The sequence below is a fragment of the Podarcis vaucheri genome (genome assembly GCF_965113315.1).
Source record: "Podarcis vaucheri genome assembly, chromosome: 6".
NCBI classification, from domain to species: domain Eukaryota; kingdom Metazoa; phylum Chordata; class Lepidosauria; order Squamata; family Lacertidae; genus Podarcis; species Podarcis vaucheri.
The window spans coordinates 61,984,502-62,009,763 of NC_138764.1; the positions used below are offsets into that span (position 1 = coordinate 61,984,502).

The 25,262-nt window shown below is 43.1% G+C and overlaps 2 protein-coding genes across 3 annotated transcripts in view; both read left to right on the forward strand.

The window, feature by feature from the left end:
• The first annotated feature begins 1,250 nt into the window (after nucleotides 1-1,250).
• SNRPC (small nuclear ribonucleoprotein polypeptide C) lies at nucleotides 1,251-9,360 on the forward strand. 2 transcript variants are annotated; one of them, XM_082226894.1, is made up of 6 exons: nucleotides 1,251-1,365; nucleotides 2,991-3,033; nucleotides 4,077-4,185; nucleotides 5,552-5,641; nucleotides 6,592-6,696; nucleotides 9,007-9,360. In XM_082226894.1, exons 1-6 carry the CDS (start codon nucleotides 1,358-1,360, stop codon nucleotides 9,129-9,131), a joined length of 480 nt encoding a protein of 159 aa, XP_082083020.1. In that variant the 5' UTR covers nucleotides 1,251-1,357; the 3' UTR covers nucleotides 9,132-9,360. The 2 variants fall into 2 exon arrangements, with proteins under 2 accessions (XP_082083020.1, XP_082083019.1); XM_082226893.1 differs by lacking the exon at nucleotides 1,251-1,365 and adding an exon at nucleotides 1,821-1,882.
• Nucleotides 9,361-17,501: 8,141 nt separating this feature from the next.
• BLTP3A (bridge-like lipid transfer protein family member 3A) overlaps nucleotides 17,502-25,262 on the forward strand; it is a 54,872-nt gene continuing 47,111 nt past the window's right edge. The window contains exon 1 of the mRNA XM_082226820.1: nucleotides 17,502-17,711. Within this exon, the coding sequence (XP_082082946.1) occupies nucleotides 17,668-17,711 (44 nt within the window). The 5' untranslated portion in view covers nucleotides 17,502-17,667. The remainder of the gene's footprint in view (nucleotides 17,712-25,262) is intronic.

The following is a 25,262-nucleotide window of genomic DNA, read 5'->3' on the forward strand; positions in this document are numbered from 1 at the left end:
TGAATGTTAGAGTAAGTCTACCCATTTTGCTGCCTTGCTCAATGACCCCACTGTCCCCATGGTGAATAAAAAAAACTACTTGAACTTGAAGGTCTCTAGTATTACCAGACACATTGTCAGCAGAATCACGATACCATCCTTTATGAACTGTACCATTTCAATCTGCAGGTGCCAGCAATTTCCTCCCCATTAGTCATGTTATTCTAATTTTCTGCATGCAATGAAAATATTCTATATGAAGGAGAATTTTAAAATACAGGCAACTCTCAATTTGTGCATGTTTGATGCACGTGCGACTGCGCGCACGCACACACTGTGCTTACCTGTGCTCCACTGGCACGTGTGACGACCCAGAACATAACCCCCATGTAAATTGGGGGGAGGGTTGCCTGTATGACTCCCTCACCTAAAGTCTAAAACGATACTGAACAGGAAGTACTATCAAACAATGTTGCTGAATCCAGAGTTATCAACCCCAAGCTTTCCCATAAACTATTTACAGTGATTTCTGGCTTTAAAAAGAAAAGCTCTGGGTGTTGTGCGGGTATCCGGTTGCACCAAGGTTTACTGGGAAGCAGCAAGCCTAACCATGGCTAATTCTCCATCTCTGAAAATACAAAAGCTTCTTGTTAGCCAGGTCTGTGTCCATCCATATACACAGGTTCATTGATAGGTCAAAAACAGGAATATAAAACAGATGCAGTCTTAATATTATCAAAGGTGTAAATTGGATGTTCTAATTTGTCATTAATTTCTAATTAACACAGATGAGGGGAGGGGAATAAGTCATCATATAGATGTAAAATCTGAAAGTTATGGACTTTTTCAGTTGTTAAAAAGAAATAACAACAACCTTTTCGATGAATCCGTTTGACACAACCCCACCTCATACAACAACTAACCTAAATGCGCAACCGACAGAAGATCTAGCCCTCTTTACCCTTCCATTTTCCTTTCCTTCCTCTCTGTTGATTTGCAGATTGTAAGCCCCTCAGGTAGGAATCTATCTCCCGTGTTTTGTACGGCGCCATTCATAAAGGTAACGATGATCACGGTAATGACCGGTTATTCTCACTTCCGGCCTGAAATGTATATGGTTTTGCTCTCTTAATTTCCAAGGCGAGGAATATAGAGTGGGGGGGGGGGTTTACCATAGAAATGCCTAAGGCTTAGGAGCGCCTCTGTTCTGCATTGACCATAGAGACGCAATACAAGGGCGTTTTTTATTTTTTGCCGGAAGTCCGATTTTTTAAATCTCTATGGTAAAACAACAACAACCGGGAACGGTTGTCGCATAATAATTGCGCCATTTCCTTTAGACATTTGCGCGGCCGGTAGCGCATCGCTAGCGAGCAACATGCCCAAGTGAGTAAACTGGAGAGCCTTCGTATGAAAAGCTCTGGTGGGAAGTGGGAAGGGTGAAACGTGCATGCAGACTGAGTAGAACAATGTAATGTGGGGGGGGGGACAGGTGGCTTGTCCCATATATTTACGTATATTGTTTGTGTACGTTCTCTGTGCTGGTTCTGGTTTATACACGTGTACGTAATTATTTTAAGTGGGCTTCCTAATAGTTTCACTAAAGAGAGTTGTGGCTCTTAATGCTTGGTCGGGCTTCCTCACAAATATTCGTGAATTCAAATAACACACACACACACACACACCATTTTTGTGTGCGTGCAGAGGCCTTAAGGCTGAGGTCTTCGCAGAAACATAAAGAAACTGCCTTATATACGCTCAGATCATTGGTCCATCTAGCTCATTACTGCTGCCAGTGTACTGACTGGTAGCCACTCTCCATATTTCAGAGGCTTTCACAGCCCTACCAGGAGATTATGGGGATTGGAACCCCCCCCCGTCTTCTCTATTTGTCGTCAAAACAGTAGGTACTACCCCTGAGCTGTGACCCTTCTTCTTACTTCCAACTATGTCCCACTGATCATGAGATTTGACTGCATATTTTCTGACAACTTGTGCTGCCTCCTGGTAAACTGCCCTCTGGGAAGAATCCATTTAGACTTCGCACCATGCCAGGGAATATTTGAGGCATTGTGAATAATTAAAATACTTGGGGGCTCACAGACTCAGCTGCCCTGTATGCGGGGACAAGCTGTTTATAGGATCATATAATTGTAGAGTTGGAAAGGACCCCGATGGTCGTTTAGTCCTACCCCCTGCAATAAAGGAATATTCAGCTCTCCCATAAGGGATCAGACCTGTAACCTTGCGTTGTCAGCACCACACTCTAACCAATTGAACTATCTAGGCTGATACAGTTCTAACATATTCTGATGTTAGCTGTGATTGACATAGTCACTGTTAACCAGTGCATTTTGTTCTTCTGTCACTTAAGAAAGAGCTAAATCCAGTATTGCATCAGTGGACTTTTGCTTTTACAAGAGGACAGCCTCTGCTACCCTAGCACACATCCAAAATCTGGTCCTCCAATCCTCTGGAGCAGGCACTGCATACAACACTGATTTCTTTTCTCAGTCTTTCTCTTTAAGAAGGGATTCATATTATTACAGTGGGACCTTGGGTTACAGAAGCTTCAGGTTACAGACTCCGCTAACCCAGAAATAGTACCTCGGGTTAAGAACTTAGCTTCAGGATGAGAACAGAAATCGCACAGCAGTGGGAGGCCCCATTAGCTAAAGTGGTACCTCAGTTTCAGAACAGTTTCAGGTTAAGAACAGACCTCCAGAACAAATTAAGTTCTTAACGCGAGGTACCACTGCATCAATGAGAATGACTAGATAGAATCTATCTTTGCACATAGATAAAGATAAGTAAATCTGAAGGATGCCATTGCATAAAACAGGTGATTTTTTTTTGAGGAAAATATAGTGAAATAGCTTCTTCTTTTAAAAGCAACAGAACTAAATTACTAGTCTTAACTAAAAAGCATATTAAACTTTTGAAAACACTAATATTTTAAGAAGCAAACAATCATTACCCTACTTCCAGTGCATATTTGTCTCTCGTTCCAGGTTTTATTGTGATTACTGTGATACTTACCTCACCCATGACTCTGTAAGTAGGACATTTCACAATGTTACAGTATGAAAGTTAAAACAGTTCTTCAGAGGATTACTTCTGAATACATTTCCTAAATAAAATCTAATATGCAAGCCTATCACTTTCATCTAGATACATAGAATGTCATTCTAAAAACACCCTCAATGTGAAATTGTGTGGTGAACTTCAATAGTTTTCCATGCTGTGCTGCAAATATTTATATTCATGATTAATTTCATTATAATTTATATACATGATTAATTATTAAATGAGTGAGAGAGGTCAGGGTAGAAGTTAAACATGCCTGAGCTCAATATCATGGATGTGAACTGAAGACTATTGGTTGGCTGCAGGATGGTTGCTTGGGTAAATATTTAGTGACTAACCATGACCTTAATAAAATCACTATGCTGACTATTGTTATCTTGAGGTAGGTAAAAGCAGGTGGTGCTGCTGAAGGTTGGCGGTTCAAATCAGTGCGATGGGGTGAGCTCCCGTTGCTCTGTCCCAGCTTTTGCCAACATAGCAGTTCGAAAGCACGCCAGTGCAAGTAAATAAATAGGTACCGCTGCAGCAGGAAGGTAAATGGCGTTTCAGTGAGCTCTGGTTTCTGTCACAGTGTTCTGTTGCGCCAGAAGCAATTTAGTCATGCTCACCACATGACCTGGAAAGTTGTCTGTGGACAAGCACTGACTCCCTTGGCCTGAAAGGAAGATGAGCACTGCAACCCCATAGTCGCCTTTGACTGGACTTAACCATCCAGGGGTCCTTTACCTTTACTTGTTGTCCTGACAATTTTCTTTCTGAAGAGAAATGTCAATTTTACTTTATGTCATCACGAATACTGAAAGATGGTGACTCAGTGAGCAAAGTCACTAGATTCTCATGTCTACTTGGTAGTTTACTAGTTTGAGATAAAATCATGATTACTGTATTGGAGACTATATGCAAAGGTTCTCTTCCTATATTGGTACAGGAATGGTTAGGTGAAATTTATCAATATTTTAGACACATGGGTATGTTTGGTGCTTGGAGAGCAAAAGTTTCATTTCTTGCAGCCATCTGTGAGGAAAACCCATTGCAGTGGCAGGAAACATAAAGAAAATGTGAAAGACTACTATCAAAAATGGATGGAAGAACAAGCACAGAGCCTGATTGACAAAACGAGTAAGTCATATCAATGCAATGGCTGTTTCACACATTTGTTTATTTGATTGAAGTTTACACTTACCTAGGGAATTAGTTCAATCCTTTTTCCACAACATGTTTGCAGTTGAAGCTCTGCCTCCATCAGCTCCTTTATTGGAAAGTTGCAGAACTGCTGGACTTAAAGGCCGTGTCATGTAATAATGAATGCAGACTTTGATAAGAATTCCCTGTTGAAGAATTGTGGAATTTGTGTCGTATGTTACCACAATCAAGCCCTTAACAACAACAAAAAATTATAACCTATTATTCAGTTGCTTTCTTGTTTTGCTGAGGGGACCATATTTGGTGATGTTTCTCTTAAAATATTGGGGAAATGGTTCCTTTAAGTATCTTTGTCCAACACATTGACAAACATTTCTAAGGGAGACTCTTGGGAGTGCCATATGCTCTTGTTTTTAATCTTGTGTCCACTAAGGGCCTTTGCCCTTTGGAATGTGCTTCCAACAAACACCAGGCAGGCACTTGCAGTATTGGCATTTTGGTGCCTGCTTAAAACTCATCTGTTTGTCCAGGCTTTCCCTGAGGGAAGATCAAGCTTGCTTGATGTATTGAGCACATCTATTGTTTTGTGGTATCTTTTCTACTTTTTCTTTGTAAACTTAGTTTTATTGTTAGTTTCATGCTCTTCACCACTGATACTATTTTTTAATCTTGGTTTGGTAGTTTAGAAATGTTTTCAACTTTAAATAAATAAATGTGGATGTTTAATGGAGCAATCCTATGCACATTTACTCAGATGTAAGTCATATTGAGTTCTGTGGGTCTTACCCTTAGGTAAATGGTGATAGGAATATAGCCCCAGTTTAGAACCTAGTTTTGAAACTTTTGAAAGCACTTCAGTTTCATCTGCACATCTTAATGGCCTTACTGTAGGATCCTATGCATGCTTACTTTAATGTCTCCCAATGTGATCACTGAGGTTTTCTTAGCAGTCAGTGTGTTTAAAATAACAAATTTACCTGGAATTAAGTTCAGTTGAACTTAGTGGGTTTTACTTCTGAGGAGACACGCATGGTAATTTAATGTAAATGTTGCCAAGTTCCTTACATCAGTCACGTTTAACAGAAAATGTGCTTGTGCTCTTATACTTATTTGAAAATAAGGTTTATTTAAATGGATGAAGCTTTCCTGCTTGTGGGATTAGATAAATTGGCTGGAAGTAAAAAATCCAGGCAGCTGCAGAAATGAAGAGATTTCATGACTAGAAAGTTTGAGGCAGTTCCACATAGAAAGTATGCATTTGGTCACTAAAAAGAATCAGAAATGTATAGGAAAACTTCAGTAACTAATTATGTTCGACTTTTATTTATTTGCATTAATGTAGCGGCTGCATTTCAGCAAGGCAAAATTCCACCTACTCCATTCTCTGCGCCACCTCCAGGAGGAGCTATGATACCACCACCACCTAATATCCGTAAGTATGAATACTGATGCTTTATCTCTGGCTAGCATGGCAAAACTTTGGTATGTGTTACAGGGGAAACTTTAGGTGGTTATTTGGGTAGTACAGTTGTACCTCCGCTTCCGTATCCCCCCGCTTACATAAACTTCGGGATACGTAAGCGGCAAACCCGGAAGTATATTTCCAGGGTTTTGCCTCATGACAGTGCGCAGAAGCAGTCCCTCTGGTTGCAGAAACCTTGGGATCCAACCGGAGCTCTGGAACGGATCCGGTCCACAACAAGAGGTACCACTGTACTTTAAAAAGAATACAGTGGTACATTGGGTTACAGACGCTTCAGGTTACAGACTCCACTAACCCAGAAATAGTACCTCAGGTTAAGAACTTTGCTTCAGGATGAGAACAGAAATTGCACAGGCACGGCGGCAGCGGGAGTCCCCATTAGCTAAAGTGGTACCTCAGGTTAATAACAGTTTCAGGTTAATAATAATAATAATTTATTATTTATACCCCGCCCATCTGGCTGGTTTTCCCCAGCCACTCTGGGCGGCTTCCAACAAAACACTAAAATACAATAACCTATTAAACATAGTTTAATAGTTAAGAACGGACCTCCAGAACAAATTATGTTCTTAACCTGATGTACTACTGTAGTAGCCATTTATTAATTACGAATAACATTACAATCTTACTCTGCTAGGAGTGATCGCTGAAGAAGAGCTATGGATGATGAACAGCTGATGTTCATTACACTATTACCTATTCACTATTACAACAACTGGTTGTAATGGTGAGTAGATAAGATATTTCACCAACTCCTAACTTCTTACGGTGAAGAACTAGCAGACAGTTGGGATGTGCAAAAAGATTGTTGGCAATCTTCAAAAACCTCAAGTGTTTCTGAGATGTCAGGTTGATGTGCAAACTTATTTTGACATTTGTCCATTATTTTCATTCTTGAGCTGGTCCTCCACGGCCTGGTATGATGCCAGCACCCCACATGGGTGGCCCTCCAATGATGCCAATGATGGGCCCACCACCCCCAGGAATGATGCCAGTCGGCCCTGGTAAGTTCTGGATGGCATAAATATTTGCTTTTTGCTTTAATTCCTTATATTCTGAAGATATATGTGTATGTGCATGAGCATAGGTCCTTAACTAGAGATTGAGTTTGAGTTTGAGGTCCTTAACTAGAGTTTATATGTTGTAAGTTTCCCTAAAACCTTCATTGTCTAGGAAGTTCTCCCATCTCTCTAGTGCCTGGGTTTACCCAGTTTTCTCCCCTTGGGATAAACCTCTTGCTGGATTATAATCAACATTCATTTAAAATTTGGTTTTGCCAGTTTCATAGGACCTTAAGATCTCATGTTTCTATGTATAGATACAAATCTGAAAAATATATATTGATATTTACTGATTAAAGTTATAGCTGAGATGTCTCTCTGTATAATTCTTAAACTTATTTCTGTCACATTTTTTTTATTTACTTTTAAAATATATTTATACTTTAGCATATTTAATCTTGTTACGATTTATTAAAATATTTTATAATATTTTCATTGGATTTTTATATAATTTTACAAAACTAAAAATGAAAACAATAAGCAAAGCATAATAACAGAGAAGATACATCCCATAGTCTTCTCCCTCCCACCTCCCTAGTCCTCAATGGTACAGTTAGATTACAAATTTGTTAAGAATTCTAACACTTGTTGGTTTTGTTTCATGGTGCAATTTGGAGCGATCAGAAGGTGCCAGGAATTATTCTGTAGTGCTGTTGCATAGACTGCTATGCATTTAAAAGATCATACTATACATCTGGAGTGAATAAAACCTTATCTTAAAAAGCATTTCACTGATTCCAAAAGAAAGCTTTTTTCAGTGTCACCAAAATTCCCAACCTTTCCACTAGGAAAATTATGGTTTAGCCATGATGAATACTCTTCCGGCTCAGGCTCTTCTCCACTCTCTTGCAGATTCCATTTTCTTTTCCTTATTTTCTTATGCCATAGCCTGCTGTGAAGTCCACATTTAGCAAACTAAAAATTGCCTTCAATCCATGGCTAGAAGTGGGTTTGCAAACTGTGATTCAGAAGTTGTCCTAGTTAGCATTAACCATTGTTTGCCTGATTCAGATGTCACATCATCCCATGGTTAAGCAAACAAGGGAGGGAGGTGCTCTCAATCCCCAAATCATGGTTTGACCACAACACCTAAAACAGGCAATTGTTCATCAAGCAGTGCGGGAACAATATTACTAATACCCTTTGCCGCCATTAAAAGTATGTAAAACAGGAAGCACTTTTAGCAGTAAGCAACGTGTTGGGCATACTCTTTACCGTGCGACCATTAGGTAAAGGTAGAGGGACCCCTGACCATTAGGTCCAGTCGTGACCGACTCTGGGGTTGTGGCGCTCATCTCGCTTTATTGGCTGAGGGAGCCGGCGTACAGCTTCTGGGTCATGTGGCCAGCATGACTAAGCCGCTTCTGGCGAACCAGAGCAGCGCACAGAAACGCCGTTTAACTTCCCGCTGGAGCGGTACCTATTTATCTACTTGCACTTTGACGTGCTTTTGAACTGCTATGTTGGCAGGAGCAGGGACCAAGCAATGGGTGCTCACCCCATCATGGGGATTCGAACTGTTGACCTTCTGATCAGCAAGTCCTAGGCTCTGTGGTTTAACCCACAGCGCCACCCGCGTCCCCTGTGTCACCATTAAGTATGCCCAAATAATTTAGTCTGTGTTAAGTGAGTCTCCTAAATGTCTTCCATATGAAATACCAAATATATAATGCAGTACAAAACAGCAGTGTATGATACCTTGAAAGACCTGGTTGTGTAAGTATGTTGTATAAGCTCTTGCCCAATTCTGGAACTTTGAAGGCATTATCAGTGTTTGTGGGCACTATCGGCATTTGGAAGCTATCTAATCTAGCACTTGTTTTTGAAGTATGTACTATCATAGCACTATCATAGACAGGTAAAACAATGGAACTGGATATCAACTTTCCTTCCAGGAAACTTCATTTCATGGAACAGGACTTTCCTGTACCACTTGAAATATGCTCCTGGAAGATGGGAGGCCTTTGGGAATGGCATGGGGGATTGGCATACAGAATGGAAGCAAGTCATCCTCCTGTATAAATGGAAGAACAATTTAGGATCTAAACCAGTGTGATCTGCAGTGAAGAAATGACAAAACATTTCCAAAGAACCACTAGTCTAGGAAAGTTTTCTCTTTCCATTCTGAAAACGTGGAAGTTTCTTCCTAGAAATCTAGGTGGTCTTTTCAGGACACTTTTAATAGACATTGTGGTGCCTTTGACTAGAAATTTGTTAGTACGTTTCTTATGCTTTAAATTTATTTTGCTGTAGCTCCAGGAATGAGGCCGCCCATGGGAGGACATATGCCAATGATGCCAGGGCCACCTATGATGAGACCTCCATCCAGACCCATGATGGTGCCAACCAGACCAGGAATGGCTCGTCCAGACAGATAAAGTGGAAGTGGACTGACCATTCTGCCTGTGTTTTGTGTACACCCATCTGTGAACGAAAGCCCTGGGGGTGCCATTGTCCCAAGCAGCAACAAACCACCTGGTTTTTCAGTTTCCAAACTTAAATGGGTGAAGGAGGGAGGGGAGAAACAGAAGACTGGGCTAGAGGTTTGTAACGTTTATCAGACACATGTCCTTGTTCATTATTGGAATAAACCTTTGATACTTGTTAGACACATTGTCTTTGTGTTGTTCATCCCACCCACGTACATGGTTCAGTAGGACAAATAAGTCATAAACCAGATTGCTCATATGGTTGAGGCACAGTTCATGATGCTGCCACTACTGCCATTCTCCCACCTTCTCTGCCTCTGGTGGAGGTAGTGTTGTTCTGTTGGTTTCTGCTTCCTTCACTGTGCAGCAAAGTGCTTGTCACGAGACAATGTTTACATTCCACAGTCAGAGCACTGTTGGGTTTTCCCACGGGAATGGGAAGCTGGATGTGACGTACACTGTTTTCCTGTTTTTCATTTTTTTTCTCTTGGTGTTCTTCATTCCGAGGAGAAGGAGGGTTGCTTCTCTGCTCCAGCAGAGGCAAGATGCATGTTTGTAATTTCTCAACTTTGAACTGAAAATAAAGCAACTTTAAGCATGTGGCACGTACTGTTCGTCATTCCGTTGTGCAAAGGACTCTGCAATATCAACATTTTGGTTATGGGCCCAGCACGCTTCCGCTGCGCGTCAAGTTTGATTGATGAAGGTATGTGCTCATACTCCGGGCAGCCTGCCAGCTTATAGTTCATGGCTTTATGACTGGACTTTGTACTTTTAAAAGCCGTTTTGCCGCGAAACAGGCAAGGGCTTTAAGGCACAAGCTAACAGGCTTGGATGGCTGGAAAAGTGAAAGTACTTTTTACAAGTGCTTTTGGAAGCTCGATTAAAGCAGCAATGATGGCTGATGCAAAGCTGGTTGATGCTTTTGGGATTCCTAAGCTCAATAAGAAAAATTACACGGAGTGGGTGCAGTATGCAGAGGCAATTCTGCGGAAAGAAGGTCTGTTTAATGTTATTACAGACAACCCCCCAGCTCCAATTACAGCTGAATGGAATGCTAAGGATTCCAAAGCAAGGGGAACGCTTACATTGATAGTATCCCCAGAAGAGCTCTGTCTGTTGCGTGGAAAGACCACAGCCAGAGAAATTTGGGACTCTTTAAGAGAAGCTCACTTGAGGACAGAAGCTGGTTCCTCAATGTACTACTATGCCAAGCTGCATGGTATGGCTCTTGCTGAAGGTGGAGATGTGCGTACACATCTGATGGAGATGCAGAATCTGAGACATGAGTTGCAACAGAGAGGTCTCAACTTTCCAGAGGCTGTGTATTCCTTTATGATACTACATTCTTTGGGTCCAAGTTGGGAGTCCGTTGCCACTCAGATTGCTGTTCAACCAACTGCTCAGCTCACAGTAGCCTATGTTACTGCCGTGATCCAGAATGAAGCAGATCGCCGGGGTGCTAGCTGCATGGGTATGGGGGAGTCTTCACAGACGTCATCCCAGAGTGCAGTGGAACCACCAGAGGGCGCCAAAGCTTTGAAGGCAGTGAAATGCTACTCGTGTGGACGTCTAGGCCATATGAAGAGGGAATGCAGATATCCCAGGGCCAAGACAGAGCAGCGCAGCGGAAGTTCATCGCGTGGAAAAGGCCAAAGCAAAGGCAAAGGTCCCGTGTCCAGGACAACGCAGCACAAGGCAATGGTCTCACGCTTCACTCCAAAGGTTGCAAAGGTCCAGAAGACGTCTAAATCTTTCTTCGTTGTTGATTCAGCAGCTACCCACCACATGTGCAACGATAAGAGACTGTTCGTGTCTTTTACACCGCAGGAAGGTGCGATTCACCAGGCGGATGACCACACGATCCCCAGTCAAGGCTACGGAACTGTTGTTCTTCACAGTTTGGACTTATCGATACAGGACGTACTTTATGTTCCAGATGCCACACACAATCTTCTAAGTGTGATGCAGCTGAATGAACGGAACATTGACGTTTCCTTCAAGAACAAGAAATGCACCATCACAAAGAAAGACGATTATGTATTGCATGCTGAATGTGTTGATCGTTTGTTTGTTTTGTATTATGATGATGTTGTGCAGAATGATACTTGTTGCATTGCAGGTTCTAACAAAAGTTTGCATGCAGGATGTATTCATGATTTTCACAGGAAATTTGGTCATTTGCATTTTGAGGCAGTATCTAAAATGCCTGCCTTGGTTGAAGGTATGACTATTAAACCCTGCAGGTACCACATGAAGTGCAAGGCATGCGCAGCAAACAAGGTGAAAATGGCTGCGAAAGGTAAGGTGTCTAGTAGGCAAGCTACAGAACCATACCAGATTGTTCATGCTGATTTAGTTGGTCCACTATCGCCCTCTTTGGGTGAAAATAGGTTCTTCATGGTTCTCATTGATGCATTTTCCAGGTTTATTTACGTGTATAATCTCAAGCAGAAATCAGAGGCTTTTCCAAGGTTCAAGGAATTCTGTGCTTGGTTGGAAAATGTGCATGGTAAGAAGATAAAAATTCTTTTCACAGATCGCGGGGGAGAATTCACTTCTCAGCAGTTTGAAGCTTTTCTGACTGAGAAAGGAATTCAACACGATTTGTCCAGTCCTCGCTCGCCATGGCAGAATGGACTTTGCGAAAGGGCAAATCAAACATTGCTTCAAGGGTTAAAAACCTTGCTGCATGATGCCAATCTTCCAGAGAGTTATTGGGCCGAAGCTCTCTCGTGTTTTGTTTACAGTTACAATCGCAGGTTATCTTCAGCGATTGGTTGTACCCCGTATGAGAAGATGTTTGGTAAGAAACCATACATCAAACACATGAAAATTTTTGGTTCTGACATGTGGATTCACTCACCACAAAGCTCCAAATTAGGCAAATGTGGATTGCATGGTATCTTTCTAGGTTATCAGAAAGGTTCTTACAGAATAATGATGACTGACTCTAAGACAATTAGGCTCACAAGAAGTGTTGAGTACAATGCCAAGTGGGGGGAGAACGTGGGAATTTTCCAATGTTATCCTGATGACAGTGATGAGACTGAGGATAAGCAACAACAACCCACACCCACTGATGAAGGTTCTGATTCTGAGTCTGAAACTGAATCGGATAATTCAGAGGATTTCAAGAGTGCGAAAGCCTCTATGCGACCCTCTGAAAGCTCTGATCAGGAATTGGAAGAACCACTGTTCACAATAGGTCACTTTTCTCCTAAGAAGAAAGAGGAGAGTGTTGAAGACCAAAGGCTAATTCGTAGGTCACAAAGAGCCACAAAAGGCAGACCTCCAAAGAGATTTGCTGATGAATTTGCTAAGACAGCAGTAGCAGCTGTTAAAAGCTCCAAGAAGGTATTTGAACCTTCAAGTTTCCAAGAAATCCAGGATTTGGATTCTAAGGAAGCTGAGCCGTGGTTAAATGCTATGAAGGCTGAACTTGATTCCTTAGAAAGGAACAAAACTTGGGAGCTAGTTCCAGTAGTTCCAGGAATGAAACTGCTTGGAAGCAAATGGGTCTTCAAAGCGAAGACTGATCAAAATGGCAAGATAGTCAGACACAAAGCCAGATTGGTAGCCAGAGGTTTTGCACAGGTACCAGGTGAAGACTATCACGAGACCTATTCACCCACTGTGAGATATGAGAACATTAGGCTTATGCTCAAGCTAGCTGCAGAGGAGAGTCTACACATTAGTCACCATGATGTGAATACAGCGTTTTTGTACGGATCTCTAGGTGAATCACTTTATATGCTTCCACCTGATGGCGTACAGGTAAAACAGGGATTTGTTTGTGCTCTGAAGAAGTCCCTTTATGGTCTCAAACAAAGTGCACGGTGTTGGCACACAAAACTCACTGAAGCATTGTTTTCTCTAGGTTTTCAGCAAGGGAAAACTGATCCATGTGTATTTGTCAAAGAGGAGGGGCAAAAGAAGCTGTATTGTTTGTTTTATGTTGATGATGTTTTATTCTTTTGGAAAGATGTCACGATGTACAATAACGCCCTAGCTCAACTGAAAGAGCACTTTGACATGAAAGATCTTGGTGAGGTAAACAATTACCTATCTCTGGAAATAGAGAAAGATCAAAGTGGTAACATTCTAGTACACCAGTCACGGAAAATTGCTGATGTGTTAAGCAAACTGAACCTGATGGATGCTAACCCTGTAGACACACCGATGACAACAGGTTATCAGGTAGAAGACACTGAAGAAGCATTTTCTGACACTACACTGTACAGAAGTGTGCTAGGCAAGCTAAACTTCATTGCCAGATGTTCAAGACCTGACATTGCTGTTAGCTGTAATTTGCTAAGCAGACAAGTTAACAATCCTACTGTTAAGGATTGGAAAGCTCTGAAACGCATAGCACGCTATTTGAAAGGCACTATGCATTACAGACTGAGATTTAACAATCAGAAGTCTGGTGGTCTTGAAATCTTTGCAGATGCAAGTTTTGGAAGTGACACTACAGACAGGAAAAGTACGTCTGGAGTTTGCTACATGTACAATCAGGGTCTATTTGATTGGTCATGCAAGAAGCAAACAACAATTAGCTTAAGTACTTGTGAAGCTGAACTGAATGCACTGTCTTATTCACTTAAGGATTGTGAATGGTTGTTACAATTGTGCAAAGACATGAAAATTCCTGTCAAATGTCCAATCCAGGTTTACCAGGACAACAAAGCATGTTTGGCTTTGCTGAATTCGGAAGGTTGTAAGCAAAGCACGAAGCACTTGCAATTGAAGGTGCAACATGCTAGGGAACATATTCAGAAGGGACTCGTAACGGTGTCCTATATGCCAGGTAATGAAATTCCTGCTGATGTATTGTCCAAGGTTGTATCAAGGGATCAACACTGTACCTATGTACAGAAGTTGGGTTTGTACTGATATTGTACGAACACGCTGCCCAGTGATGTTCACAGAAAGGGGGAGGATGTTGGTTTCTGCTTCCTTCACTGTGCAGCAAAGTGCTTGTCACGAGACAATGTTTACATTCCACAGTCAGAGCACTGTTGGGTTTTCCCACGGGAATGGGAAGCTGGATGTGACGTACACTGTTTTCCTGTTTTTCATTTTTTTTCTCTTGGTGTTCTTCATTCCGAGGAGAAGGAGGGTTGCTTCTCTGCTCCAGCAGAGGCAATATGCATGTTTGTAATTTCTCAACTTTGAACTGAAAATAAAGCAACTTTAAGCATGTGGCACGTACTGTTCGTCATTCCGTTGTGCAAAGGACTCTGCAATATCAACATGTTCTCCCTCTCTCCCCAAGAGCTGCACATGGTATCCTCTCACCCTCCCTGCTATTGGATCTCTCTAACTCTCTCTCTCTCTCACTCACACACACACACACACACACACACACACACTCTGTTGCTCTATCCACCTTAGTGTTCCTAGCTACCCTTCCCCATGCTTCCTGGTGATCTGCCTTAGAGGTTTCCTTCGGTATGCGTTCCTACCATCACCTTTGTTTTTGGTTGGGATGGTATGAAGCAGCAAGTCTTCTAGCAGCAGAAACCCTTGAGACAGCACTGCTGGGGAGTTGTGCTTCTGAACAGTTTGAGTCTGAGAGATGCAAATGATTCCTGAGCATAGTGACCACTCACGCTGTATAGAATGGAAAAATAGTCAAAGTTTTATATTCCTTAAATGCGTAATACAGATATGAGATTTTAGTTTAATAAAAAAAGCTTTCTGCATATGGCACACTCAAAAAAAGGTTGATGCTGCAGAAGAATACATGCTATTTGTAAATGAATGTACTATTTAATCTTTTTGAAAAACATAGCATAACAGCACTCTGTGAAACCATTTGGTTTCAATAAAATCAAATTTCCCAACAAGTAGAAACTTACTATTATTTATTTATTTTTCTGTAACGTATATATACACACACATCCACATCCACATCCTGCCTTTTAGGGGAAAAGCCTTGCAAGGTGGCTGACAAGTAGATAATACAATTAAAATAAACTATGAAATGGAAAACTATTTAAAAAGAGCATTCTGTAAAATATTAGGCCTGATTCTTCTTGTTATCAGCAATTTGCTTCTGTAACCTAAAGGGAACCTTCATGGAAAATTTGTCTGCAATCCTAACACTACTTGAAACGTGAAAGACCAGTGATCTCTGGTTTGGGGTTGGGTATTTATGACTTCATTAACAGCTTCTGGTTGTGCAAGAAGCAGATTGCTATGATACAACCTATGCTTTTTTATGTGGACATATGGAGTCACCAGGGCTGCTGAGCTAGCAGTTGTGGGCGACTATACACCCTTTTGTTGTGGATAATTGCTTCATGAAAATAGCATGTGACCTGCCTTAAAATGAGTCATGTTTGCTTTTTGTAAGTGTTGAAGTGTGTTCTCAGCAGTGTAGCCTTCACTTTTTCCTAGAGAATTCCTGCCATACTTGCAGAATTTGAAATCCAATTGGGAGTTGGCAGCTTGCACCATTAAAAGCTTGGTGAGCAGAACTGTGTATGCAAGCTGACATTGCTCTGTTAATTGGTTAAGGCAGTACAGTTGCTTAGGGCGGCATGAGCGGACTTGTGGGGTCTGCTTTGCTTTTTGTTCACTAAAATTTGAGATTCACCAACCAGAGCAAAATTGTGAAGGGGGTGGAGCATCCCAAGAGCACTGCCATATCAGCTGCACCCCATGAGCCATTCACCAAAATGATCTGCGTATTCAATTACAAAACTACATCTGACATACTCCAAACCAGGAGACGACAGCTGTATGATTTTCAAAACAAGCTGCTATAAAATCAGCAACCTCAAAGTAAACCTACATATTACAGTGAGTTAGCTGGGTATGCTTGCCTAAACCAAAAGGGTTTTAGCAGGTGCTGGCTCTATCCTTAGGCGGAGTTAGGCAGCTGCATTGGGCTGCTAACGCTAGAGATCTGAGAGCAGCAGCAGGATGGTGACAGGATAAATTGCAGGAATGTGTGCCTACTCTTAAGCCAGCCTACTGCACTGCCAACAAGGTCCTTATAGTTAAAGCTATGTTTTTCCCAGTAGTGATGTATGGAAGTGAGAGCTGGACCGTAAAGGCTGATCGCTGAAGAATTGATGCTTTTGAATTATGGTGCTGGAGGAGACTCTTGAGAGTCCCATGGACTGCAAGAAGATCAAACCTCTCCATTCTGAAGGAAATGAGCCCTGAGTGCTCACTGGAAGGACAGATCATAAAGCTGAGGCTCCAATACTTTGGCCACCTCATGAGAAGAGAAGACTCCCTGGAAAAGACCCTGATGTTGGGAAAGATGGAGGGCACAAGGAGAAGGGGACGACAGAGGACGAGATGGTTGGACAGTGTTCTCAAAGCTACCAGCATGAGTTTGACCAAACTGCGGGGGGCAGTGGAAGACAGGAGTGCCTGGCGTGCTCTGGTCCATGGGGTCATGAAGAGTCGGACACGACTAAACAACAACTGCCCTCCTTTGCAGTGGAAGGCAGTAGCGTTGAAGTAAAAGGCATCTGACAGCCTGGTTGGCGTTTGTACATGGCACGGGAGGCGGTGCCACCTTGACTTTTGATTCAGGCAGCAAGATGTCTTGGGCCAGCCTTGCATGAGAGCCCCACTATGATGATTATCTATTTATTTATACCCCGCCGGGCCAGCAGCCAAAGTGGCCTTTGGGACCTCGAGCATTTTAGAAATCCATCCTTCCCATCAGACAAAAGCCAATTTAAAACAATAATAAGATTATTATTATTTTTTAAAAAAATTATTAATGTTCCAAAAGGTTTTTTAGGCAAACAAACAAACAAAAATCTCAGCCTTATTTAAACCAGTCTTAGTAACATTGTTAATTGGCTTCCTCATATCCCCCGGTTGAATTTCAATGCCTATCATTTTACCAGTTTTCCAAAACAATATTCTTATATAATTAACTTAATCACTTAACATCTGTCTTTCTTTCAAATTTGGCATTAAACATATTCATCACATTACATACTTAAAGCCTAAGCCTATCTGATATTTGCAAGCTTTTCCAATTAAGTTAACTTAACATATTTAACTAAACAGTCTTTAAATTTCATCCATTCCTCCTGGTAGTCCTCCTCCAACAATAACAAGAATTAAACAACAAAACACCATATTGCCCACAACGACAGAAACCGCGGGGACGTTGTGCTTTGGCTGCTGCTTCGGTACCAGGCAGGGAGAGGAGGAGGTTGCTGGGGCTGCGTCTGCTTCTGCTCTCCCTGTGAGCCAACAGAGGGCGCTGCCACGCCGCGGCGTTCGTCCCGCCTCTCTCCGGCGGGCGGGGGCTGAAGGCGGCTCTGCCGGACTTGGCCGCGGTGGTGGCCGGGATTCCGTCGGCGTCTGAGGCCGGGAGGGAAGGAGGGAGGGGACTGGCGATGGCAGGAGGCGGCCGGTTCGGCGGAGGCGCCGGGCGGCGAGGGAGGCTGTGATGGAGCACCTGGGGCGCTAAGAGGAGCCTCGTCCTGTCCAGGGCCCCGGCATGGCTGGCCTCTTCAAGAAGCAGATCCTGAAGCACCTGTCCAGGTGAGCCTCGGCAGGGGACGCCCTGCAGGTCTCCCTCTTCGAGTTGCGCGGAGGCAAAAAGGGGGGAAAGGAGCCCTTGAGGGGGGCTGCGTGAAGGGCAGGCAGAGGCGAATGGGGGTGCGGGTCCCCGAGAAACCTTCCTCTGTGGGAAGGGTCTTTGCGACAGCAGAAGCCACGAGGGGAAGGGGAAAAGGTTCACCAGACGGACCCCCCCCAATTACCTGCCTCCCACAAAATGCTTGTTTTCTTGTGCACTTCTTTCCCCTCCCCGGCCCCCATTTGTTGCCGTCTGTTCTTCCATTGGGTCTGCCCCCTTCTTCTGCCTTGCCCGTTTTCTGCCTTCTGTCTCTTCTGCCCTGTCCCTTCCTTGGCAACAGAAGAAATCCTACTTTTCATGTTGCCATTTAATCCTTCAGCTCTGGCCGTAATGATGTTGGAGATGATCCCCCCTCCCGCCCCACGACTGTTTTATATTGTGTGCACGCAAAAAAATCTGTTCCTTTGGCTTCCTCCTCTTCCAGATTAGTTTAAATTTTTCAGAGTCGGTGAAGGCTGAACATCTTCTCTTAAGGGCTGCTTATAGTTCCGAAGCTTGCATCTTTCTGGCTTGCTTGTTTGAAATAAGTAAAAAAATAAAAATAATTCTCCCGCTGGCGACCGGAGTCTTAAACAATTGAAGGACCATTGCATGAGTTAGTTTTTCCCTTTGCGTTTGGGATTAGTAACATGAGAGAGGGAGACATCTGTTTCAAGGTAGTGTTTTAGAGTGTGGGGAGGGCAAGGACAGCACAAGTAATATAGCATATCTGTGGAGAAGCATATGCTAGGATGAGCAGTCCATATATATTCCCTCAATATATTGAGGGAAGAGCAGTAACAAATTACTGGTGCATACAGTTGAAACTCTGGAAATCTGGGCTCATGCCCAAGACTAAATTCACCATCTGTGTTGTTTGTACACAGTACATATTCATGCCACATTTCACTTGTGTCATCATTATTTGTTAGTAAGCTGATGATATTTCTGGCTGTCACTAACATAGAAAACGCCTAAGTTGGAAAACATAGAACAAACTCTGCTAATTCAAAATATGGTGTGCTAGTTTTCATTTGAGAATCCTACCCATTTGGGGCTTTAAGAAGGTGCCTTTTGTTTATAATACTGACCAAAAACTGAGACGTGAAGAAAGTGAAACAACTTGCAAGAGCCTGCCCGTTAAATTAAAGCTTTTCCACATGATCAGTTAACACGTGCCCCGGTCACATTATTTCCCCTTACTCCAGTAGTCTCTCCGCTCCTCATAATGTACTTTCCAGCCTACACATTGTGGGGGAAAGGATAGCATTGTTGTGACCATGTTGCTGTCCCTTCGCTCCTTCCCTTCTTAACTATGGCTGTGCGTTGTGGGGCAGGTAAAAGAGAATGTACAAATGCTGGGGGAAGCTGGAGGGAAGACTGATGCCATGGCTTCTTGCCTCAGGTTCCAAAGAGCAAGGGGGCCATCACTATGAAACAAGGCAGCTTGGAGCTGATACTACTTGCAGGATGCTTTAGGCATCTCCCCCACCCCCCAAAATCCACTCCTTTTTAAGTATTTTTGGAGAAAGGGCATGTGGTGGTGCTATGAGACATGGTAACCCTTGTCTGATAAAGAATTGTAACAACATTAAACTGAAAACTTCACAGGGTAGCATAGGTGGATGGGTATAGTTGTACCATGGGTGCAAATGAGAACTCCTGGCTCTCATTGATAGTAGGTGCATGTTTGTTTTTAAAGTAAATTCCCATGCCTCTCCCTGTCCAAGAGCCCAAAAGATAACTTGCATAAAAAAACTTATTTCTAAAACGAAGTAAAACTTCCAAACAGTAAAAGAGCCGAGAAGAACAAATTACAGAAAGATGACAACTGTACAGCCATAATCCATATACTATCTATTGTAATTCTGCTAGCTAAAATGTTAATTTTCCTTTCCCAGGTAAAAAATATTGCAGTTCAAGCACTGTGAAAATGTGATATTCTTGTTAAAGAAGTGTGTAGATCCCTTACAACAAATGAATAATGATGGCAACTGCATAAATGTGTGAAAAAATCATTCGGACACTTTTACTATGTGGGAAAAATAGTAGTCTGTGAAAATCCAGCATAAAGCTCAGTGAATAACTTGAGCCATAGTTTGAAGCACTGGCCCTCAGCTGCTAATCTTGATATTTTGAAGCTTTTTATATGATTGAACTGAAAGTAATATAGATTTGACATCTAGCAGTATAACACATAAAGACTTGAACTAAAGTTCCTGGTCTGTAGCAAGCCTGTAAATATATTCAGTGACTCACCAATTACTAATAGGGCTGCTTTTAAAGGAATTGTACCAAAACAGAAGTACACTCTTGTTAAGTTAGGAATTCTTGTTTCTCCATCTGCTCTTATTTTGGTAGTGAATGAAGGAAAATGCATCAAAACTGTCATAATATATTAAAATAGCTGGTAGGCTTGCAAAACACATATTCCCTGCCATAAGGCAAACTGTGTATTTTTTCTGTGACTGCAGGTAAAATACAAAACCTAAAGCTGAAGTTGCCAATGTCTGCAGTTTAGAAACTATTTAATGGTGAAAGAGTGGGGCAGGAGAAGGTTTATCATGAAGGAGTAACACTGATGACAGCAAACAGAGAGTTTAGTTGGTTGCAGGCAGCATATAACTAGATATAAGCTGATTTAAGAAGTCTTCCCTGTGTCTGCCATGCTTTCCACAGGCCAGTGTTTCGCTGCAGGATGAGGACCTCTTGTGATCAAGCAGAAAGACAGAAAACGCCCTTTGACTGGATCTTTCTAAGTGGAAGGAGCCTGGTCAATTTAGGGATAAGACAGATGTGCACTGAGAAGGCAGAGCCAGCCAAGCATTTATTTTTTGCACTGGCAGAATCAAAATTACTTCCTACCCAACATAAGCTGATCAGCATAACAATATTTTACTAAAGATTAAGACTTGATCAAACTATTATTTTCAGATTCCCAGTTGTACTGGCCATTCTTCCTCCCCTTTACAACTCTGCATCCTGGACAGCTGATAGAGATCAGAAGGCTCTCAATCACCTGTCCTGCATTCCAAGGGACCTCATCCATCCAATGAGTTGATAAGCTGCTTCTGTGTAGCACTTTCTTCAAGGCAGGGGCTGCCATGGTTAGTATGGAGAGAACTTAACTGTGAGCCTGGGTTTGGACCACACACAAGCCAAACCTCGATTTAGTTCAGTGTGGCACAGAAGCAAAATGGACAACGAAGGAGCAAAGCAGCTGTGAGCTTTATGGGAGGGGGTGTGCATTTGCTTGGCCTACTGTGTTGTGTAAACAAAGATTGGAGAGTTGCTATAGAAACACAGGCCGTTACAGTGATTTACTTTGTTTTTAGTATTCAGGCTCCCAGGTTGTTCCCTTCTGGGTCAGTCTTTTCTGCTGTTGAATCACTTAACTCCTGAGGGTGGTGGTGGTTGGTTGGGGTTTTTTTGGTGGGGGGGGGGTTGCACAATGTGCATGTGAAGGAATTGCTGCTTTGTCACTTACTGACTCTCACCAATAGTTTGCTTGCAGGCTTTGGAGTATCAAATGATACATGATCTCATGATCAGTGGCATACTGTACTGTATTCAGCCTAAGGATGAGAAATAGTCTGGTTAGATTAATTTCCTCTTTTTTCAGTTCATGTAATACCTCAGTGTTTGAGTGGCTTACTGTGCTAAGACCATTTTCCCCTCTAAAGATTTTCGTACGGAATAAACTTTTCTGCCCTGGCTTGAAAAATATTTGAATTGTGATCTCTTGAGTATAATGACAATTTTAGTCTTTGTTTAAAATTTCAAACATTTTTATTGAATAGTGACCACATTTCTTTTGGGATTCTGCTTGTACTGAAGTTTTATTGTGGGTCTTAGGAATGTAAACTTCCTTAAAATAAGTGAGTATTGTTGGATAGCTCAGTTGGTTAGAGTGTGGTGCTGGTAATGCCAAGGTTGCAGGTTCAGTCCCCATGTGGGACAGCTGTATATTCCTATATTGCAGGGGGTTGGACAACTTTACAGCTCTATGATTCTGTGGCTTGCTTTTCATATTCCGTTGCTGCAGAAGAGGACCAGGAAGAAAGATGACGGAATTGGTAGTTCTGATTCACCTGACTTTCCTTTGATCCCATATACAAACTGCATTTCACAGATGAAGAAAAAACTAAATGAATTAAACAGGGCTAATTTGTCATTTTCAGAGAATTACATTTCACAGGATGAATGTAGTGTGATTGATTTTCCCCCCATCAGAAATGCTTGGCTCATTCCAGTAAGCAAAGCAAGAAATGTTTTTCAAAGAAATGCCTGTAAAGGTATCAGTCATTTGGTATATTGTCTTGGTAAAAGTGAAAATGAAATTGTAACAAGAAGAACCCCAACTTGTTGATTCGGTGAGCCCGATCAATAATCCCATAGCGTCAGCTTCTGAACTTGACAAAGTAGGAGTGGAACCACTGCAATGAATTCATATTGAACCTAGGAAAGAATTCTATTAAATTCTTCCCTATTTAGGACATTGTTGGGATTTTAAGTTGGCCGTTTCATTGGCCTAGTGTGGAGTACCCAGTGCTACTGGGGAAATCAGGTACTGTGTGTTTAGAGACTGTGTGTGCACACACACTAACTCAATACTTTAATCTGACCTAGGGAGACTCTTGAGTTGGTTCCAAATCAATTTGGAGGGGAGCTAGTGTTGAATTGGGGTTAATTTGGCCTGCTATCTTGTGTCAAAATGGTGCCCAGCGTCCAAATATAGATGAAGACTCCTGCCTCTTGCTCGGGAATCCTCATGCTGAGTTTGGTAACAATATCTCGAGTGGCATCCAAATTCATGTAGGTTGAAACTGTCCCATCAAATGGGGCAACAATATCTTCAGAGTTTTCCAAATCTGCGTAGTTTGGATCCATTACACCCAAAAAATCAAAGTGACAGTATTGTCCACCATCTGGATAAAGAATGGTGTCCTGCGAGCCACTGGCGGAGGAATGGGGGGGCAGGGGGAGCACACCGCCCCAGGCACCATCAGGGAGTGGGGTACATGTGCCAGCCACGCTCCAAAACCCATAAGGCTCATAGGAAATATTTGGAGTGAGTGAAATAGAAAAAGGAAGTGTTAGTCTGCTTTGGTGGGTTGATGGAAACAAAACTGAAGAGGGAAGGGGAAGTACAAGTGAAGGTCACAGGCTGAAGTTCAAAAAGTGAAAGCAAATTTTCTGGAGTTTCCATACCTAGGTCCTTGGTGTGATACCTGTCATGAAGTAGTGATTCTGTGAGCAAGTATTGCTGGGTGGGGCCCCTCAGGTAGGTGGTAACAATTAGTCCCCAAAGTGGGAGCAGGTGATGGTGCTGGCTGGCTGCCAGCATTCCCCAGCCCCTGTAAATCTTCAAGTTAACCTAACGAGGGTTGAGCAGATGAGACCAATAGTGGGGCTAGTGGCCAAGAAGGCAGCTTCTGCACATGCTGTAGAGGAAAATGAGGGGCAGAAGGGGCTTGCTAATCTGGGAAGCTAGCCCAGAAGCAGGAAAACTCCCTAACCTCTGCTGCCTTGCAGGGTATCTTGGGGAGAAGAAAAGGCTAGGGAGTAAACTCTACACAAATCTGGAGTGGAGTCCTTAAAACAGTTGGATGGCGCCTTGTACACCTCCTTCCAGCAACTCCTGCCGCTAAGCTGGTGCCGAACGTATTGCAGTCTAAACCATTGCGCCTCTTGGGCTTGCTGATCAGAAGGTCGGTGGTTCGAATCTGCGTAATGGTGGTGAGCTTCTGTTGCTCTGTCCCAGCTTCTGCCAACTCTTCCCAGTTCAAAAGCACACCAGTGAAAGTAGATAAAAAGGTACCACTGTGGCGGGAAGGTAAATGGTGTTTCCTTTGGCACTCATCATGGTGTCCTGCTGTGCCAGAAGTGGTTTAGTCATGCTGGCCACATGACCCGGAAACCTGTCTTGGACAAAGCCCAGCTCCCTCAACCTGAAAAGCAAGATGAGCGCCGCACCCCATAGTCACCTTCGACTGGATTTAACCGTCCTGGGGTCCTTTACCTTTTATCTTTACTTTGTTATCTGGGCAACCCAGAACATACTGCCCAGGCTTGCACCCGGGGAGGTCACTTCAGTGCTGCTTACACTGCAGTTTGACTTCACCCCACAGGCGTACTCCATTGTCTCTCAAGACAGACGACTGCCAACACCACCACAAGTTGGAACAGACAGCACAGCACTTGTACATGCAGCAAATACACTGACGCACATGAAGCCCCCAGAGAGGGATCCTGAGGTCCCTTTTGCCTTCCAGATGTGGAAAGTCACTCTCTGCCTCCTCTGTCAGCCTCAACAGCAGGTTTTTTTTGTTCTTTAGTGTTGCAAAACTGGCTTCTACTGTTCTCTTTCAAACAGACCTAGATTACATCATCCTTGTGGGGAGGGAAGATGCATCACGGTCTCATATCTCTTCCATCGAGGATAGCATCAACTTATTGAGCAATTAGTCAGCAGTTGTATTCTCTCTAAGAAATGGAGGGTATGGGTGTGTTTAGCTAGTTAAAAGTATACTATTTAAATAGTGTAGGAGGAGAACATAGATAGTCTTTAGGTATCTTCTAGATAAGCTAGAAATTGGGAAAAATTATTTATTCCCCGTCTGCGAATTGCCTTGCTTTGGACAAATTTGTATTTCTTATTAATTCTTTCTCACTGGCTCTCTAATGCCCATACATCCCACACACTATTATTAAAGATTGCAGCATTTTCAGTGGAAGGGCAATAGCTCAATGGCACAAAGCCTGGGCAGTGTGTGTGGAGGTCCTGGGCTGCCCAGATGACAAAACACTCCCTCCTCTCAGCCGCGCTGATGGGAAGCAAAGCAATGGCAGAGCATCCAGTTTGCATGCATAAGGTCCCTGCAATCAGTGGTTTTCCTACACCTGTGGTTTTCAATCAGTGTCCGTGGTACCCTGGGATGCCTCGAGTAATGGTCAGGGATGCCGCAGGCAACACTGGCCTCTGTCCCTCTTTCCTTCGCTCCCTCCTCTGATGCCCTCTCAGGTCTCTGCCTCTCAAAGGCTTGCACAGCTGTTTGTTGCAGCAGTCCTGGCTACAAACTCCCTAGGTGAATGGTGCCTTTGGGGCTGGCCAATGGGTGCTTCCCAGGCCCATTTGGGGCAGTGTGAGGAGGCACCTCTCTTTGGGGCGGGGGGGGGGCAGCTCAGAGACCCGGGGCAGCAGCTGCTCAGAGGATTCCTAAGGAGAGGGGAGAAGAAAGGAGGCTGAGGGAACTCTCCACAAGGGAGGGTGTTTGAAAAGGGGTGAGGGGCTGCCAGCTCTGCAGGCAAGGGGTGATATAACTGGGCTCCTGAGCCCACGGGTGCTGCAGAAAGAATGTAGTTGGTCAAGGGAGCTGTGGACCCAAAAAGGTTGAAAACCTCTGCCCCACATCTACAATTTGGACTGGGAAAGATGCCTTTTGAAGCCCTAGCACTGCTGCCTGTCAGTGTAC